Source organism: Coffea arabica, chromosome 7c, assembly GCF_036785885.1.
Source record: "Coffea arabica cultivar ET-39 chromosome 7c, Coffea Arabica ET-39 HiFi, whole genome shotgun sequence".
Classification (NCBI taxonomy): Eukaryota; Viridiplantae; Streptophyta; class Magnoliopsida; order Gentianales; family Rubiaceae; genus Coffea; species Coffea arabica.
In genome coordinates this window covers 1,064,470-1,084,434 of record NC_092322.1, presented here as the reverse complement: position 1 = coordinate 1,084,434, position 19,965 = coordinate 1,064,470, and the positions used below count along the sequence as shown (strand labels likewise).

The following is a 19,965-nucleotide window of genomic DNA, read 5'->3' as shown; positions in this document are numbered from 1 at the left end:
TTTACAAAATATGAGAGACTTTTTGAACGATTTTTCTAAAAAAAAATAATAAAACTTTTAGCTTTTGTAAAAGATAAGTACTTAATTTTCGTGCTTTTTATGTGAGAACAAAATGTAAAATTGACGGGACTGGACTAAAAAGAAAGAAAGAAACCCGACTTTTTTTAATTTTTTTTAAAAAAAAAAAAAAAGAAAAAAGGGCTGGACTGATGAAATTGACACATTCTTTTTTTTTTGGGTAGAAACATGAGAGCTACATTTTGTTTAAATGTCAAAGTCAATTGACACATTCTCTGATACTTAAGGTTTCATCCGCCCAAATTGTTATCCTCCCTACACGTGCCTAAGCCACCACCATCACCCGAATTTTCTCTTCTTTTGCCTTTTTTTTGCGGGGAAAAAATATCATGGTTGGATGAAAACGTACACACTTAAATCATTTCGTAACACTTCAATGGGTGTGGTTACGTGGAGGTTTTAGAACTCTTTCGAGAGTTTGGAAGGTTGTAGCATCTGGTTTGTTGGTTGGAAGGCTTCCATGAGCCCATTAGATAGCTCAGTCCGAATACATCCATCATTCACCTAATCTGGCGGATAAACGAAGGTGGGATTTCCCTGTAGTATGAAACGAACAACTTAAAATCCCAAAAGGGCACAAAGTACAGAAAACTATAATCTGTTGCTGTGGTTGTTGCAAGGCACTTTACCCCTTCACTTACCACACCACAAGTGCATGTGTATTATTTACTAAATACGTATCACATTAAATTAAGTGATGAGTGAATAGTTTATCACTTAATTTTTAGAATGAGTTTTGCCTAAAAAATTAGTGTCATTTAATTAATTCAGATGTTCAATTTTTAATCATCAAACGTGTCTGATGTTAAGGTATGAATCCATTAAATTTAAATAATGAATTGAATTATCAAACACATCTTTACCTCTTGTCAAGCTTGCACTAATTTCTGGCCATCGTATATTTTTTTTGTCAAAACCTTTCGTAAGACTTGTGTGACTTTACAAACCTAAACCCCGAGTAAATCTCAAAAGCCGGCAACTCTTGAGGTTTCTCGGGAAACTCTGGCCATCGTATATACATTAGTACTATTCAGTCTCGTTGCAATCAGTTGACATTTTCTATAATCCTTCGGAGCTTTTGGTGCCGATAATGATTTGTTCCCATAACCACCAACTCTTTTATTCAATAAAATCAATTGACTGGTTGCATAATTAATGGGGAAGCCATGGCAACAACTTTATGACATTTTTTTTTAAAAAAAATAAATAAATAAATGAAGGAGTAAGAAGACCCCTCAGACCCACATTCGTTCTAACAACAAAAAGCATGCGATGGATGATGATCAACTAATCACTAATACGGATCCTAATAGAGTATTACTACTACTCTTAACTCTGCAATCGAAATTAGAATCGTTTTGGTTAGGAAGACCCGAATTAGTACAAGTTTCTGCTGCCTAATAGCTCGCACTTTACCTAAAACACAGAGCGCAAGGAACCTTGACAACCGAGCAGGCCGTTGTACCTTCAGAATATGCTGCTGCGGTTATGATACTATAATAATGGTACAACTCTTTCTTTTTTCTTTGTCTTTTTAACGTAAAGATGATTAATTCTACCAATGATGTTCTCCCACTAATCAATCTCTTGGACTCCAACTAAAACAGAAAAAAAAAAGTAGATACCATCCTCTAGTATTGTACCGTCCAATGAGTTCTCATTAATTATTTGTTTGCATGGATATCTCCAACAATTTTTAAGTGAGACAAAAGAGTTCAAGATACTGACTATTCCATGTGCTGTATTCTGCTTTATCCAATTATCCGTCATCAACAAAATACTTTTATAAATCAATAAAATGGATTTTTTTTTCTCTTGTTATGCTATATGCCTGTATCAAGTAATTACCAATGTCTAAAAATTGTTAAGTATTTTATAAATATCATTTTTTTTTAAAAAAAAAAGGGTAGTATTTTATAAGGGTAAATGGCAGTAAAACCACTTAACATTTGGTTCCAAAACTATTTTGTCCCCTAGCTTTTATTTTTGATCACTCCCCCCCCCCCCCCTCCCCAAAAAACCTTCTATCAGTCAAAAATTAGGTTTGACCATTACTAATTACTAGCAGTCGAAATCAAAATTACCCTTGTCCTAACATTAGGAAATTGAGTCTTTTTTCATTAAGTAATTAAGAAGGTCTGAAAGTTGGTAATAAATATCAAATTTTAATTAAAATAAAAGTAGTATTACTCCGAAGAAATAACCCGAACCAAAGCATTAGAAGAATCTCCGAGCTTGAGACCAGCAAAATAGTAGGATACATGTGTGAAATGATGGTTTCGATTTGGTGCAGCGACATTTCGCCGGCGAACAGGCTCCGCCAATACATTTCGCCGAAAGCGTGCCGTGAAGCGAAGTATTAGTCCTAGAGACGGCCTAGTGTTTTAAATAAACGTACGTGACATTTCAACGCGTTCCTTATAATGCAGGCGTCGATCAACCGCCGTAATAAAGGACGTCATATGGAGGCGAATAAATTTTTACCAGCTGAACGTGACGGGTGAAAACGAGTTGCTCTCGCCGCCGTAAACGACTTACAGGAATTGTGTCAATTTGAGTGTTTCGGTAAACTTGAACTTCAACTTGAACTGCTGGCTTTGTGGCTTGTTATTTAAGAAACAAGAAGGATTTCTTACTTGTTATTTAAGAAACCTTTCTTATGTTTAGTCGGCATGTGAAAGGCTGTGCAAGGTCGCCTTCATCAATTTATTTTTGTTTTTGCTTGCCAAGAAGAAGAAACTAAGGCCAGCAGCCGCCAACCTCCTTCCTGTTCAGTGCAAATTTCACGTGTCCCGTGAATCCCATAAAGACCGCTGATCAGGTCCAACATCACCTTCTACAAATCTTCCGTCTTGACTTCTGTGTTTTAGGAGTGCCAAGCTTTTAACTTTTGCTTCATTCCCGTTGTCTTCAGAAAATGCTTCTTGCATTTTGTTGTTCCCTTTAGCTAGGCACTTTAAATGTAATGTCACCGTCCTTTTATATTTATATATATATATATATATATATATATATATATATATATATATATATATATATATATATAGCATGATGTGATGTGAAACTCGATCTTCTTCTTTCTCTTAATTGATAATTCAATTTAAATTGGAACCAGCTCTTCCCATCAGCACGTCGAGCTCGTCAGGTCAACTCGATCCGGGGAAGCTCAGCGCTTCTTCAACCTCCATCCTAGTTTATTGTTCCAGTTACAAAATGCAGTACCCATTCTCCTTCCCCGTTTTTAAATCCCATCATCAACTTACTATGTATGGTATGGTCCCCAAATTCCAAAAGCTGGCTTTCCATGCAGCTCATCCTCTACTTGTGCAGCCCTAACTAACCTTCAAAACTACGCCGCCGTCCTAATCATCATCATTATAGAAAGCTCGAACCAAATCCCCCCGGGGAGAGTCCGTGCCATCGCAGGCAACGATTGCCTAACGCGAGCGAGATTCACAGTTGCAATGGTAAAGCATCTAATAATTGGACGCCACGTTATCAAAGCGGATACGTGGCAGCTCCTTATGCACTCCTCCAATCACCGCTGTGTCACTGGAATAACTTCAAACTCATCGCCTTGAAATGCCGTTAATCTTTCCAAGCTGGAATCACAAATTCCTTCGCAGCGGAAAACAAATACACTAAAATTAAAGATAGCGGGGAAAAAAAAACACACACACAGAGGGAGAGAGAGTGCGTGTGTGTGTGTGTGTGTGAAAGCAACAAAAACATATAGTAGAAACAAGATCGGCGGGCGGGGTGTATCCGTGTACATTTTCGCTGTTTTGCGTTGGTAACCGGTGGTGACATTGGTGGCAGATGACAGGTCTCCTTCATGCTTCTACGTTCCAACCTCTCTGCAACCCCACCCATTCATCTTATATAGTATTGATTTATACAATTTCTCCCTTATCTTAAATTTTTCTGGATTTTCCGTTCCATTTACTGATTTCTTAATTCTGAACAATAAAGTTTACACATTTACTTGATATTCTATTCTCAATTCTGCCCTCTGTTCCCTCCTTCAACCACCTCTCATCGTCCCTTCACCTCCTCTGCCCAGCAACTTATATATGCTATATATATGCTATATGTATAAATCATTAAAACAGAAGCCAAAAAACATAAAGGAGACCATATAAGCATCCGTGACCATTCTCTTTGTTGCTGCGTGTGCCCTGCAAAGAGGAAAACTCAGGAGAATAGAGGACAAAGCGTTGGCCTCTGTGTTGCTTTCTTGGCGGGCTGATAATAAGGTGCTCATTCTCGTTATCTCCTCTCTTTAATTTTCAGCTCTCAATCATTAATGATTTCCAAATCCGGTTTTTTTTTTTTTTTTTTTTTTTACTTGCGATCAAATGTGATGACTGCTTGTGCTTCATATTTTGTACGTTAAATGAGATAGTTTTTGTCTAGCTTCTCGTCGTGGGATACTTTGCGGGAGGAAATGTTCTATTATTCCATTCCAAATGTGTTTATCTTGTAATGATCGAAATTGTAATGATACCTTAAAATCGGTTGCTCCGGTTCTCACGAATACCTTAAAAAACCAAAAGCTTTCTGTTTAATGCATTCCAGCGCCTGGATTGGAATTGGAATTGGATCTCGCCGAATGACCAATGCATCTTATTTTATTAATCTTACACGTGCCAGTGCAAATGTTTTTATCCCGTGACGTCAACCTTTTTTCTGTTAATGATGATCGCTGCTCTCGTGCCTTTGTTTTTTTTTTTTTTGTAGAAGGAAGCTGTACGAGCGGGACTTTTCTGGTGTTTTGATGATTCATTTCGTCATGGAGGAAGTAAGTTCCAGAGAATTCACGGGACCCTACGTACCCCATAAAGAAATTTTCGCGCAGACGTCTCCCAGAAGTCCATTGAGTACTCACAGTCCCGAGACTGACTCTATTGATCTAGCCATAGAAGGAGCTGTTGACACCTCTATTGAGGAACTTTATAATAATGTCTGCGAGATGCAGAGCTCCGACCAATCGCCATCAAGGCTCAGCTATTTATCATATGGCGAGGAATCAAGAATCGATTCCGAATTGAGGTATCTTGCTGGAGGAGATTATGGAGAGGCGGAGATCACAAAAGAGAAGAACGAAGCAGGGGAAAACAGTTCTGAGGAACTCAAAGGATTTAAAGATGACACAACTGACCAGCCCTTTTCTTCAGGACAAGCCAAAAACTCTGACACACCTAAGAAAGCAGGCTTGAAGAGCAAATCTTTTAATGGCATCCCTCGTGGTGGCACTGGCAGACGTAGTTTGAAGAGTTCAAAGAAGCCAAACGCAATGTCCCCAGCCAAGATTGAAAGGAATTCCCCTTTAGCTGGAGTCAAAAAGCAGAACGGAGCTGAGGATTCATCTGAGGCAGCATACCTTGGGCCATATGTACTTAAACAGGCCAGGGGTTTGATTGCATCCGGGGATAATCTTCATAAAGCTCTTGAATTGGCTTTACGAGCCATGAATCTGTTCGAGACATCTGCGAGTGGGAAGCCTAATTTGGAATTCGTGATGTGCTTGCATGTTGTTGCAACACTGTACTGCAGATTAGGCAGATACAGTGATGCAGTTCCTCTCCTTGAGAAGTCAATTGAAATACCCGTCATGGACTTGGGCCAAAACCACTCGCTTGCTAAATTCGCAGGATGCATGCAACTCGGTGATACATATGCAATGACGGGCCAGATTGAGAACTCAATTCTTTTCTACGCTGCAGGTTTGGAGATCCAGAGACAGGTTCTTGGCGATAAAGATCCTAGATTTGGTGAGACTTGCAGGTATGTAGCTGAAGCCCATGTTCAAGCTATGCAATTTGATGAGGCTGAGAAGCTTTGTCAGATGGCCCTGGAAATCCATAGGGAGAACATCTCACCTGCTTCTCCCGAAGAAGCAGCTGATAGGAGACTTTTAGGCCTTATTTGTGACTCCAAGAGGGATCACGAAGCTGCTCTTGAGCATTACGTTTTAGCAAGCATGGCCATGGCTGCAAATGGCCAGGAAGCAGATGTAGCTGCCATAGACTGCAACATTGGTGATGCATATTTGTCGCTGGTGCGGTATGATGAGGCCATTTTTTCTTATCAGAAAGCTCTAACTATTTTCAAGTCAACCAAAGGAGATAACCATCCATCAGTTGCTTCGGTCTACGTCCGTTTGGCTGATTTGCACAATAAGATAGGAAAATTCAGCGAATGCAGATCTTATTGTGAAAATGCATTGCGTATTTTCAATAAGCCAATCCCTGGTTCCTCCCCTGAAGAAATTGCGAGTGGCCTGGTTGATGTTTCTGCTATTTATGAATCCATGAGTGAAACTGACCAGGCACTTGAGTTACTCCAAACGGCCATCAAAGTGTACGGGAATGCACCAGGCCAACAAAGCACAATTGCGGGTATTGAAGCCCAGATAGGGGTTTTGTACTATATCCTGGGGAGTTATTCTGACTCTTACAACTCCTTAAAGAACGCAATTACCAAATTTCGTGCTGTTGGAGAGAAGAAAAATGCACTTTTTGGGGTGGCTCTGAACCAAATGGGACTTGCATGCGTGCAGCTCTATGCAATAAATGAAGCTGCAGAATTGTTTGAAGAAGCAAGGAGCATCTTGGAGGCTGAATGCGGGCCGTATCATGCTGACACATTGGGGGTCTACAGCAATCTTGCGGGTACTTATGATGCCATGGGCAGGTACGTTCCAACATTGGCAACTTTTTTGCTGGCTATTAACACGTTATCCATCCTGCTTTTATTTCAGCATATTATTGTCCGTACAAGACGAAATGCCCTTTCTGTTTTTCCTTTCAATTTTTGTTTTTCCCAGAATTTGAGCCGGGAATTACTTCCCTTCAACCGGTTCTTGAATTATTGTGGCAGGACCGTTGATGCAATTGAGATCTTGGAGTATGTAGTTGGGTTGAGAGAGGAGAGGCTTGGGACAGCAAATCCAGATGTAATTGATGAGAAGCGGAGGCTGGCCGAGTTATTGAGAGAGGCGGGGAAAGTGAGGAACAAGGAATCAAGGTCGCTGGAAACCCTCCTTGATAAACACGGCAGCATTATTACAAAACCCGAGATTACGGTATTGTGAGCTCGCCATTTTGGTTGTGTGTGTATTCCTGTGTTTTGATGTGAAGTCTTTCTTGGAGGGTAAAGAGAAGAGAAGCGTCTTTTTTCTTTTTTCTTTTTTCTTCTTCTTTTTTTTTTTTGGGGTTAAGAAGAGGGGAGGGAGAAGATAAATAGGTCTTGGAGTGCTCTTCTTCTTTTTAGTCAGTTTGTGTAAATTTGAGAAGAAAAATTTAAGGAATAAGATAAAATGACAGTGATGGAAAATTGGGGAAGTGGAATGTAAACGTTGCTTTGTACTAGTATTCATTTTTTGAGCAGTTGTTGAGATTCTCCTTTGTAATTAAGTCTCTTTCGTGTAGCTTTTTGTTAAATAAACTAATGGTGGGGTTTCATTTTCCTCTTCTGCTGTACCAAACTACCCCATTCCTGTGATGTTGATTGCAATACCTTCAGATACCCAGCTACTATTTGCTGTCTTCAAATGAAGAGGCAGTGGATATTTGCAGCAGAAGTTTCCCATCTTTTTGACAGAACAATTTAGCCATTAACGACTCTGCCCACAATTAAAAGAAAAAGAAAAAGAAAATAAAACAAACAAATGGCCTGGGAGCACCTTTTAAATAGCACGATGGTTAAATCTTTCATCTGCCAATCAAACCATGAAAAAACAAAGGAGAGATCTTTTTGTTGAAGAAGCCAATCTTGTAACCAAACTGATTTGTTATTAGAAGACCAACATACAGGGCCGTAATATGGAAACATTACCCAAACGCAAAGGAGGATCGAGGGCTCCTATCGTCCCCAGTCATCTTCAAAAGATTTCTCTTTCATATATATATATATGCTGTAAACGTCTGAAATGGAGATCGAACTACTTATTTCATGGGTCCAACTTCCATTTTTCACTCCTACGCCATTTTCCTCTATCAGGAATCAAGAAACCTTGTTGATCGCTCCAGTTCAACTGTCTGTGATGCATACAACCTGAATGGTAATTTCGAAAATTATTTATGTCATGGAACTGTGGCAAGCCTCTCCAACTGAAACTTTCGGGTCCGCTAGAGAGCCATCAAGAACAGTTTTCGCAAGCAGAGCGTTGGCAGCATCAGAGTAATGTATGCCATCCCAGCTAATATGCTCAGATGGATTAGGACAGGGATTACCGTACACAGTTCCATTTACTATTGCTTTCTCTCCACAACCAATGTGATAACCGTAATAACTGCCACAGCAGAATTGCGAAGGATCCTCAAAACCTGCAATGTCGCACGAACACAGACACGTAAAACAGGCGAGGAGACGCATCACATCCACAAAATGAGCTCCTCAGGCAAGTTCAGTATCAGCAAGAAAGAGTGGGATTTTAGGAACGGCACCTAATTTTTTGGCATTGCTGATTAGCGAGTATTTAGCAGAGTACATGTCCACGTATGTGAATGCTGCTGCTGGAAGTTGTGCCCTGAGCTGGAGAACCTTTCTCCTCAGCTGCTCATTGAACTCCTGAGCTACCTTGTTCTGAGGCTCTACGCACCCATTCCCGTCCAAATTGCGAGGCTTGGGCAAATAGTATATGACACTATAGGGCAAGCAACCAATTGGGCCTGTATTATGCACCCAAAAGTTTCTTGCCCCTGCCTTGTAAAGTTGCTGAATTATAGATTGGATGAGATGAGGGTCAAAAACCACAAGAAAAAACTCTGCAATCAGAGTAAACTTACATGAATTGCTTCGCCAAGCTTGTCTAGCATACTGGGGATAGATTCTCGGGTTTCTGCTTCTGAGGTATGTTCAAAACCATAGGCAAGGTCATTCTGTCCGATGTCAAATGTGTATAGGGCATCTGAGAAATCTTGGGGGCTAGGAAGTCTGCTCTGGAGAGGTGGGCTTTTTGCTGAATGATCTGATCAAGCAGTGAAAAGAGTTATACGTGTTGCACTTGCATCTATATCAGCAAAAGGGCTTGCATTCGTACTTGATGGTCGTATTCTGTAATACTACTAGTAATTGGTACTCACTGAGTTCCTTATAGAGCAAAGTGGTTCGAGATTTGAACTGTAAAAATTGACCGATTTGGAGTTGCAGGTGAAACGGGCTATAGCCACCAGGACGGATGGATGAGCCTCCCGTTGCAAAATTTGCTCCGTGTCGAAAATTTGAACCAATCGAGTCGAGATATGCACTCAAGTATGGCAAGCCCAATTCTTCGGCTGCGAATTTTGAAGAATATTAGTGCACAATCTATATGCAGAAGTGAAATCACGTTAGTGTTCCATCTTGAAACTTCCAAGTGTTGCACAGTTCTTTTTCTCTAGCCTTGATTATTGCTATGTGTTTGTACATACAACAAACTCGTACAGAAAATGAGAAAACAAGCACCGGCAGTAATTAGTTTCGGTGCTTACCCATGAAGTCTATTATGAGGCGACCGTCACAGAACCTGCCTGAAGGTGCTTTGAAGAAAGTTTCGCCATTAGGCGGAGCCACCATGTCCAGGGACGCAGACCGTCCTCCTGTGTCAGAATTTGAGTCGCCGAAGTTGTATAATGCTGGGAACTTGCAACTTTTTATCTCTCGCCGGTCAACTCTATCAACATCCCTTGCACCGCCAATTTCTCCATTGGCCACTAATCCCAAAATATTCAGCATCAAGATTAGCTTCCTAAACTCCATGGTTGGCTTGTTAGCAGCACTTAGCAGAAAATTGGACGACGGTCCCAAGAAAGAACACGCACTCGTGAAACGTTTTTAAGACGATGGTATGATGATGCCACATTAATTGGAAAAGAACGAAACTAGAACATAAAAAATGTCAAGGCAGACCCCTGGACCGGGTCATCACGACTGGTAAAAGTTCCAGAGAGTAAATTTTGGTCCGAGAGAGATAATTGGTGAAAAAGTGGAGTGATTTGAACGCTTGTGGACCGGGAGGCAAGTAGGCCTGTCTCGCGAGGGACAAAAGTCAATGCTGTCGGGGTCCCAGGATCTAAGAAGAACCCCCCCCCCCCCCCCCGCCCCAGTGAGAGACTCCGGTCGTTTCCATGGCATCCATTTCTACCAGTAAAAATGGGTTGTATTGTATACTCTAATTCATCCTGTTAACCTTTTCCTCATAAAGGCACATCATGGTTGACCACTTGATGTCTTGGTGGGGGTGGGAGGATTAAACCTTGACTCCCACCGATCATTACATGTAACTTACAACTTTCAGTGATTTTTTTCAACAGTAATTTCGTCAATTAAATTTTCTTTCTTCCCCCTCCCTCGTAAATATAAAAATATTATCGTTGTGATAAAAAAAAATTTTTTACCACTTGATTTTGGGAGGCATTAAGTTAAATAAATGCTCAAGTTTAAAAAAAAAAAAAATTAGATGCGGCAACAGTCTGATAATGAACTCGAAATTTAGGGCCTGTTTGGAACTTGAGTTTTTTGGGAGTTTGTCTAGAACTTTACTGTTGTGCACTGTAGAAGTTTTTGAAAAAATTTTGTAGAAGTTTTTGTAAGGTGAAAAACTTTTTTGGTAGAAGTTTTTGAAATGTTACTGTAGACATTTTTTGGATTATTTTTAGAGGTATTTTTTAAAACATATTTTTGAGTATTTTATAATTTATAATTTTTATAATTTTATATTTATAAACATTTATGCATTTATAATACATTTATAAATATTTAGAAATAAATATATTTATATATTTATATAAAATTATATAAATGTATTATGTTATATATAATACATAATATACATATATTTATAAATGTATAATTAATATAAATGTATAAATTATAAATGAATATTATATAAATGTATGAATTATAATTTATAAATGTATATGATGATTATGTATAAATGTATTAATATAATTAATATGAATGTATAAATGTATTAATATTATGTATAAATGTATAATTAATATTGTTTATAATTTATAATTTTTATTGTTTAAATATTTATATGCATTTATGCATTTATAATACATTTATAAATATTTATAAATAAATATATTTATATATTTATATAAAAATATATAAATGTGTTATATTATATATAATACATAATATACATATATTTATAAATGTATAAATGTATAATTAATATAAATGTATATATTATAGATGAATATTATATAAATGTATAAATTATAATTTATAAATATATATGATGATTATGTATAACTGTATTAATATAATTAATATAAATGTATAAATGTATTAATATTATGTATAAATGTATAATTAATAATGTTTATAATTTATAATTTTTATTGTTTAAATATTTATATATATTTATGCATTTATAATACATTTATAAATAAATATATAATATTATGTATAAATGTATTAATATAATTAATATAAATGTATAAATGTATTAGTATTATGTATAAATGTATAATTAATATTGTGTGTTAATATTATGTATTATTGTATTATGTTATACATAATACATAATATAATTGTATATAAATATACATAAATATATATATACATAAATGTGTAATATATATAATATGTATTATATATATTAAATATATAATATATAATATTTATATAAATGTATAATTACATATTTATATTAATATTAATTTATATGGTATATAATATTTATATAAATATATAAAAATATATTTTAAATAAAATAAAATATTTATAATATGTTTAAATAAATATATAAATATATAATATATATAATATATATAATAAATTTTTGAGGGTGAGGGACTCAAAAATTCAAAAAAAATTTTTGAGGTTACCGGCGGCACCGGGAGAAGTGGTGGAGGCGGTGTCTTGTGTGGTGGGTTGGGTGAGGGAGGAAGAAAAGTTTTTGAGAAATTTTTTGTGTATAGATTTTTGAAGTGTGTAGGTAAAAAACTTTGAAAAATTTTTTGGGGTTCCTGTAGCAAAAGTTGTTAAAAAACTAGTAGCTAAAAAACTTGGTAAAAAACTAGGGTGCCAAACAGGCCCTTAAGTATCTCTAAGAAAATATAGCAGTTTCCATTGCTGACACCTCCAAATTTGCTTTGAATGAGTTGCGTAATGTACAGTTACAGAGAGCACGCAGACCCCATACACAACTAAATATTTCTCTCTCTCTCTCTCTCTCTCTCTCTCTCTCAGGTGTTTGCGTTTGCGACAGGGAAGAAGGGTGCCGGGAGGCAACTCTTGACCGGAATAAAACCTTTTTCCCCCCATTATTTGAAGGTAAAAAATCAGTGGAAGAAAAACAATAAAAAAAACAAAAAAAACCAGCCTCAGTACTATATATTTTCACATTTGCTAGAATTAAAATTTGGAGTAGCTAGCAGAACTAATGGCATTCTGCACTTACTATTTGGCAGGAAAAATTGGAGTCACTACGTTGAACATACTTGCGGTCTGTGCAATTGCCGAGAGCTCCATGTGCCATTCACTGGGGAACCAGGAAAGATGACTGTTGGCAGTCTTTTGCTTTCCACAACAAACGGAAAATCAACTGTGTAGTGAAGTCCACGACTTTCTTGCCTGGCTAGAGCACTACTCACCACCAGCTTGGCACAACAAAAGAGGTTCCTCATTTCACAAGCTTCAAGCCCTACCATTGTTGGTTCCCAACCATTCTGAAATAAAAATGACTCCCATTCCAACTCCAATTCCCCAATTTTCTTCTCAGCAGTTTTCAGCCTGGTCGTCGAACGGACAATTCCAACATATTTCCACATGATTGACTGCAATTCTTTCCTTACTTCTCTTGTCCTGCAGATTATATTGTTCAATACAGCACTCCCAAGTGATATGGGCATAACTGGCTTGGGCCACGCATCAGAGGCACTGTGGTCTATATGAGAGCTCTTCATATGATCAACGGAAGGCTGCACAGCTCTTCGTGCAAAAACTAGTGCCTCAAGCAATGAGTTGCTAGCAAGTCGGTTTGCTCCGTGTAAACCTGTGCATGCAACCTCACCAGCGACATAGAGACCTCTCACATTCGTCTCTCCCTGAAGGCCAGCACGAACTCCACCACACATGTAATGTGCAGCAGGAACTACCGGGATTGGTTGTTTTGTCATGTCTAAGCCATGCCGCAGACACTCAGCAGCTATATTGGGGAAGTGAGCCAAAACCTTTTGTCTAGGTTTGTGACTTATATCAAGAAGCACATACCTGTCAATACGCTTCTTAAGCTGATCATCAATACTTCTTGCCACCACATCCCTTGGGGCAAGCTCTGCACGATCATCATAAAAAGGCATAAATCTTTCCATTCCCAAGTTGTATAGAATGCCTCCATCTCCTCTGACAGCTTCAGTTATCAGAAAGGCATTTTCTCTGGCATTGGTTGGTCTAATGGGAAGGCCTTCATCAGCCAAGGCAGTAGGGTGGAATTGAACAAATCTAGTGACAAATGCAGGAAAAATGAAGTTAGTGCCGCATTCTGCTATCAAATTAGTCAGCAGCCTTGCAAGCAGAGAAAAGAAAACCGGAAACTACTTGAAGAAATCTCGAAACTAAATGCTAGCAGCCAATCTGACCAGTCAGCAAATACCAGTAAAGGTGGTACAAAAGGCTTCTGGGAACCTAGTTTATAGTAATTTCTATTTCCACAAGCTCCTGAACTGCAAACTCAGTTGAATTTCACAACTACATTCTTGAGTGCTCTACAAGATTATGTCAAGCAGGTATAACGTTATACTTATAAGAGTGGAACCATCACAACATAATTTGGCAAATTTAAAGGAAGATTCAGCCTAACTTTCAAACAAAGCACAACCTCATTTTAATGAACCAAAGTCATGAATGTAACATAGAACAAGCATGCCTAATTAAGGTGGCCAAAAAGCATAACTCACTCCATATTAGAAATTACAGCTTGAGCTCGATGCGCCATTGCAATTCCATCACCAGTGGCTACCTGCAGGACCAAATCAGATCACATTAGCTTATCATAACATAACTGAAGGAAGAGAACGTACATGAAAACAGAACATGAAGACTTATAGTCTCATATTTTATAGAGAATTCAGCTAAAAAATTAACATACAAGTTAAAGAGTATATCCCCTAACAGAAGTACCATGCAGTTTTGTTTATGATAAACATTGCCAAGACCCAGAACCCAATTTTAGATTTAGTTAATATCTTCCCAAGGTATAAGTCATGAAGATGAACTACTTGTCAACATAATTCAACTAAAGAGGAATCTGGATTTCTGTGTTCTCTAGGTATTCTAGCAATTAAAGAAGGTTTCGCATATTTCCATTGAAATACTTCTGCATTACACTACATTCCTTCTAGTGAGAATAAACCAACATATCCAATCAATTCATGTTTAAATTGATGTGAGGATTAAGAAAATCTAAACTTGAGCTTCATATTTTTTACTAAAATCTTCATGCTACACAGTCAAGAAACCTCAATAAATGCCCCTCTAAAACCTCAAAGAAGTACACAAGCATCATAATTCAAAAACTGGGGAAGTTCAAGGCACAAAAACTTTGAACTCCTGGAACAACTTGTTCTCTTTTTGTCCCATTCAGGATAATAGTTTCCCTACATATATGCAGCACGGCTGGAGAAGTCTAAGGACATCTAGTGATCCAGTAAAAGTGACATCACTGGAGAACTTCGCAGATGTTGAAGAAAATTATCCCAAGAAAGAGAAATTGTAACTGTACCGGAGGATTAGTTGTAGTTGGATAGATATGTCCAGCTCCACCTGATGCGAGCAAAATCACCGTTGAGATAAATCTTACAACCTACAAGGTCAAAAAGTAGGACAAGCACAGGTATCAGCAGCAGTGACCTCCAGCAAAATAGTTCAAAGTTATACCACAAAATGCATATGTTTGACAAGTATAAATTTTCCTACCTCTTGTGTTGCTGTGTTAAAAGTGTCTACTCCATAACAAATTGTGTCAGAACCATCCTGCAATCCAGTATTTGTACACAAATTAAAAAACAAGTCTGAAGCATTCGTTTTATTTTATAACATTCAATATCTGGACACTTGAACTGTCAGAACCAAGATTCTGAGAACAGAAAAAATTCCTTTCCAGTACCAAGATTATGAGAACAGAAAAAATTCCTTTCCATGCAATGCAGGTTAATCGACTTATAAGTCAACCCACAAAGCAGTTCCACATACTACAATGTGAAAATATAATTTGACAAACAGGCTTGAAAACAAAAGGTGAAATAAACCTGTGAAGTCAACAAATCTACAGCAAAATGATGTTCAAACATAAAAATATTAGGATCCTTGTCAACTGCCTCCAGTAGAGCCCTTTCTATTTCCCTCCCAGTCATATCAGCAGCATGAACAATTCTATGATGAGAGTGGCCACCTTCCCTTGCGAGATGCAAGTTCCCATCCTCTCCATGATCAAAAGAAGCACCCATAGCAATTAATTCTCTGACTCTATCAGGTCCTTCTGTACACACCACCTGCAAAGTGCAGTTAAGCATGAGCCTAACAAGAACTTAACAAGCATACAAAGTCTTTATCTAGTCAATCCAAGACAAAAGACAAGGCAAGCTAAAGCTCAGAATTTATTCTTATATACTGTTTCATTTGAACAAGCAATGATCAGAAAGAGTATGCAAAGAAAACAGTACATTACTAAATTTTCATGAAAACTGAAATTATGAATTCAGAAAGGCTAATAAACTCGTATGAAGAAGCCAACTAATATTGCCACAAACATTGCACTTACTGGAAATTTTTCCATTTAAGAAACTCACCTTAACAGTCTCCTCATCGCATAGGTAAGCACCTGCTACAATTGTGTCGTGCATATGACTCTCCACTGAATCTGAAGGACACAATACTGCACTAACTCCACCCTGTGCATAGTTGGTGTTGCTCTCATGGGGCTCAGCCTTCGTTATGACAGCAACTGTACCATGTCTTGCAACTTCAAGAGCATATCGCAGGCCAGCAACTCCGCTGCCAATTACAGCAAAATCAAAGTACTTTGCCGAACCATCTCGGAGAGATGATGAGATTGATGTCCTGCGTGGCTTCCACTTCTGATTGGTATGCAAATGAAGATTCTGAAGTCCATTAATCCAAAAGGCCTTGGAAACCCCGTATGACCTGAAAAATATAATTAAAGAGCATGCATCTGACCTTGAACAGACATGGAAGCACGAAATTTAGACCAAATAGAGCACAATTTCAGGGCATTTGAGTATATAGAAGCACGATTTTCTAAGAACCGATGAAGCTTGCACACATACCAAGAAAGATCTTTTTTCATGCATCTCGGGACAGCTACACTGGACACCCAGTAAGGTTGTTTGCAACCTTGTCCTCTGTAAAATGTCTGCCCAAAATGTAGCTTGGAGTTACCTGGAGCTATGCTTGTCATCATTTATGCTGTTCTGTTCAACATGATTTTAGCTAGGAATTAGTATTAGGTCGTCCAATGAACAAAGCAACTAGGCTTTCTACATGTTTCCAGCAACTTATATAACTGACAACAGAAGACATACATACAAAATCAGTTTTTGCCGGACAACCTCTTCTAAAATAAAATTGCACGACGAATTCTGGAAGAAAGGATTCAAATAGAGTCTTCTTTTCTCAAGTACTAAAAATCTCTAGAAATTTAGAATAATAAGCCTCCAAGTTGTTCTTTGGACAATCAATTTAACAGCCTCTAGGTTGTATAATCCATATACCGCGTCAATTCAAGCAACCTATTCCTACATTTTTTCATCAATTTCCCCGGTTTCTATTACCAGAAGGCCAGATCTCGATGTGAAAAAAACAACAAAAAACGACAAAATTAACGAATTCTTAAAGGGTGAAAAATGAAGACTGCAAGTTCAACAAGCAACTAGCAGAAACCAATCTCCTTTCACGAGCAGCTGTACCTCTTTCTTTCACAAAAACAAATACTACAAGCAATACACCACAGGAAGGAAAATGCAACAAGAGATACTAAAACTATCCTCCATTGTGATTTCTAAAAATCTGGTTAGGACATTAAATCAAACAGTCAGAATACATGCTTGCTTGCTTTATACAGAGCTGTGACTCACAAGTTGATGTTATGTGAGCAGAATCAGAGGCACCCCTTCAAAAAAAAATGCCTGCAGATGAGAATTGACGATGGCTGGGTGCAACTTCGGTGAGTTTCTTGAGGAAAAGGTAAAAAGAGGAAGAAAGAACGAAAGAAAAACCAAAGGGAGAGAGAAAGCGAAGTTGCAAGGGAGTAATTGGTGGATGGGTAATTATATTTGGCGGAGTCAGGCGGACAAAGGGAGAATAATAAATGAAAAAGAAAGGGGAGGCCAGAAGGCAGAGAAGACGATGAGGGTCGGCCAAGTATGGGAGCATCATGGGGACCCTGGGGAAGAAGCGGGGAATAGAGGACCTGACACCCGCCTACATTCCCGACTCGCCACAGCTGCCTTTGCTTGAGGAAGCGTCCTTGAACTTCGCGCCAGCCGCCCTTTTGCTCGACAAGAATTAGTTAAATGAATAGCAAACAGTTTGTGTTGGATAAATTTTCAAACTCAGATCGAACTTGATTTATCTAATATAAAATTAGAATTTATAGATGAAAATTTTAAGTTATTTAAACTCGGTTCAACAAGGATTCATTTGAATTCGACTTAATAAATAAATTAATTAAATTTAAATATAATTTAAATTTTATTAAAATAATAAAATAAATTTCAACGTTTTGATATTTGGATTGATTACGTTGGTTTACACCAAATGTTGGAAAATACTCTCCTCCTCTAAAATAAGATTGGACCAGCCAAAACTTGCGTGTCTTCCTAATGGCCAAAACTTGGGTTTCTTGAGTGAAAGTTGATTTATTCTCTATTCCAAAAATAATAATAATAATAATAACAACCACAGAAACTCATTGCTCTTCAAGCTCCTGCCAAGATGATTAATAGTGGATTGAAACTTTAGTCCTCCCGGAAAAGAAAAATAAAAATAAAAATTAGTGATTTGTAGTTCGACATGGTCAAAAAGCAACTAATGCTGGGCCATATGAACCAATTTCAAAGATTCACTCGCGAATTTGTCAGAACCTGAGGAACTATTGGCCAATCCATTTACAAATTTGTGCTACAGGTTGAGAAACAGTCGGTCGTTGCGGTTGAGATTAACTTTCCCTCTAATGCGCCCAGATTCATGTAGCCGTACGTAACGTCGGTGCCAGAGCCGCAAACAAATCGAGCGGCTCAATCAAGCTCGAGTCGAGCTCGAGTTTCGAATACGAAGCTCGTCCTGAGTTTGAGTATATATATATATATATATATTTTTATTTAATAATAAAATCACATATATTTTTTTTATTTTTTATTTTCATAATAAAATTATGTATATATTCTTAATATTTTATTATTTATTAAAAAAATATTATTTTATTTATTTTTTTAAAAATAAAATAATTATTTTTTATTTTTTATTTTTTTTGAACTCGAGCTCAAACTCAACTCGACTTGATTCGAGTCGAGCTCGAGTTTGAAAATTGCCGGCTCGTCGAGTTCGAGCTCGGTAAAATTTAATCGAAACTCGATTCGATTAGTTCAAAATTCGACTCGATTCGACTCGTTTGCAGCTCTAGTCAGTGCAGATAGACTAAACAGAGATAGGATGGAACTCTTTCATCGTGTCCTAAATTTTCAAACCCTTTTACTTTTCCCCCAAAAAAAGGAGCCTCAAGTAATTGTCGGTGCAATTGGAATTGAAAACCAAGCAATTGAACGTGGAAGTGGAATGGTGGATGGCTGGGATTCTCCGTCCCCAGCCACAAACAACTGGTGGCACGAAGAGACCCAGGTGGTGGTGTTCCATTTTTTCCTCCTAGTACTAGAAAGTTGACAGAGACCTTTATTAATAATTGCTACTACCATGCACTCCATAGTGTTACCACCAATGTATTGGTGGCCCATAAGGAATAATCCCAACCTCTTTTTTTTTTATTATAATTTTTCCTCTCCGCGAAATTATTAGGCGGGAGTGCCTGCGATTTCCACTTTGGACTGGAAGTTTCCAATCACTGATGTGGTTTGGTCCCATTTTACTGAAAGCTCTGAAGCACATTTTCATAGGTGGTGGGATCCAGGAAATTTGTTGTAGAATCATATTTTATTATATATTTTTTTCACAAATATTACTTTTTTGCTCTCTTAAAATTCAATAAGTATTAATTGAATAATATAACAAATTTGAAAACTCAAAATGCAAAAAAAAAATGAGATTTTTTTATGAATTTTCTACTTTTTTAGAATTTTTTATTATATATTATTTTTGAGATTATTGTATTTATATTTTACTAAATTAATAATTATCGAATGTTGAGAAAACAAAAGAACTCAATATAAGATTTATGAACGAGAATTAATAATATAATAAAAAATAAGACAAAGAGTGGTATAATAATTCGACTGGAAGAATATTCGTTGCGAATTTATGACTCCACGGCCTCCACGGATGGACTACAAGTCTTTCTATAATGGAAAAATATGCCAGAAGAAAGTGACTACCCTATGCCACCTGCTGCCACTTGTACATACTAGGAGATGTGCATCGTGCTGGCGCGCGGTGGCAAGTTGCCCTAGTTGAGAGGATAGTAAATATTTATTTCAGAAGGATTTGTTGTACTATCCTACAGGCATAGTTGCCAGGATTGCGATATGGATCGTACAAAGATTTGTTGTACATAGAATTTATTTATTCTATAGGCATAGTCGTTAGGATTGCGATTCGGATCGTAAGATCGTACGATCCGGATTAAGACTAACGAGCCAACTTAGGAATCTGATATAATCCTACTATTTTCAATAAATTAAATAACAATTTTAGTATTTT

At 37.4% G+C, this 19,965-nt stretch overlaps 3 protein-coding genes across 6 annotated transcripts; 1 reads left to right on the top strand and 2 right to left on the bottom strand.

Annotated features, from left to right (window-relative positions):
- The first annotated feature begins 3,506 nt into the window (after nt 1-3,506).
- On the top strand, nt 3,507-7,544 carry LOC113698376 (protein KINESIN LIGHT CHAIN-RELATED 2). Its single transcript, XM_027218182.2, has 3 exons — nt 3,507-4,334; nt 4,819-6,774; nt 6,961-7,544. Exons 2-3 carry the CDS (start codon nt 4,856-4,858, stop codon nt 7,172-7,174), a joined length of 2,133 nt encoding a protein of 710 aa, XP_027073983.1. The 5' UTR covers nt 3,507-4,334; nt 4,819-4,855; the 3' UTR covers nt 7,175-7,544.
- A 310-nt stretch (nt 7,545-7,854) lies between these two features.
- Nucleotides 7,855-10,067, bottom strand: LOC113699138 (GDSL esterase/lipase At3g27950). The gene is made up of 5 exons (XM_027219265.2): nt 9,555-10,067; nt 9,168-9,359; nt 8,871-9,052; nt 8,529-8,799; nt 7,855-8,408 (listed from the first exon to the last, which is right to left on the bottom strand). The coding sequence occupies exons 1-5, from the start codon at nt 9,820-9,822 to the stop codon at nt 8,161-8,163; spliced, it is 1,161 nt and encodes a 386-aa protein (XP_027075066.1). The 5' UTR covers nt 9,823-10,067; the 3' UTR covers nt 7,855-8,160.
- A 2,317-nt stretch (nt 10,068-12,384) lies between these two features.
- LOC113699137 (L-aspartate oxidase 2-a, chloroplastic) lies at nt 12,385-17,576 on the bottom strand. 4 transcript variants are annotated; one of them, XM_072056915.1, is made up of 8 exons: nt 17,172-17,576; nt 16,365-16,503; nt 15,867-16,254; nt 15,327-15,569; nt 14,995-15,051; nt 14,801-14,881; nt 13,977-14,038; nt 12,385-13,521 (listed from the first exon to the last, which is right to left on the bottom strand). In XM_072056915.1, exons 2-8 carry the CDS (start codon nt 16,496-16,498, stop codon nt 12,504-12,506), a joined length of 1,983 nt encoding a protein of 660 aa, XP_071913016.1. In that variant the 5' UTR covers nt 16,499-16,503; nt 17,172-17,576; the 3' UTR covers nt 12,385-12,503. The 4 variants fall into 4 exon arrangements, with proteins under 4 accessions (XP_071913016.1, XP_071913015.1, XP_027075065.1 ...); XM_072056914.1 differs by having other exon boundaries at nt 16,365-16,508; nt 17,172-17,575; XM_027219264.2 differs by having other exon boundaries at nt 15,867-16,221; nt 17,172-17,575.
- Nucleotides 17,577-19,965: the final 2,389 nt, after the last annotated feature.

Coding starts and splice junctions, on each gene's coding strand:
- LOC113699138 (XM_027219265.2), bottom strand. CDS start 9,822: ATGGAGTTTAGGAAGCTAATCTTGATGCTGAATATTTTGGGATTAGTG. Junction 9,360..9,554: donor CCTCATAATAGACTTCATGG/GTAAGCACCGAA, acceptor CAAAATTCGCAG/CCGAAGAATTGGGCTTGCCA. Junction 9,053..9,167: donor TTTGCTCTATAAGGAACTCA/GTGAGTACCAAT, acceptor CTGCTTGATCAG/ATCATTCAGCAAAAAGCCCA.
- LOC113698376 (XM_027218182.2), top strand. CDS start 4,856: ATGATTCATTTCGTCATGGAGGAAGTAAGTTCCAGAGAATTCACGGGA. Junction 6,775..6,960: donor ACTTATGATGCCATGGGCAG/GTACGTTCCAAC, acceptor TTATTGTGGCAG/GACCGTTGATGCAATTGAGA.
- LOC113699137 (XM_072056915.1), bottom strand. CDS start 16,498: ATGATGACAAGCATAGCTCCAGGTAACTCCAAGCTACATTTTGGGCAG. Junction 15,570..15,866: donor GCGATGAGGAGACTGTTAAG/GTGAGTTTCTTA, acceptor TGCACTTTGCAG/GTGGTGTGTACAGAAGGACC. Junction 14,882..14,994: donor TTAACACAGCAACACAAGAG/GTAGGAAAATTT, acceptor TTGACCTTGTAG/GTTGTAAGATTTATCTCAAC.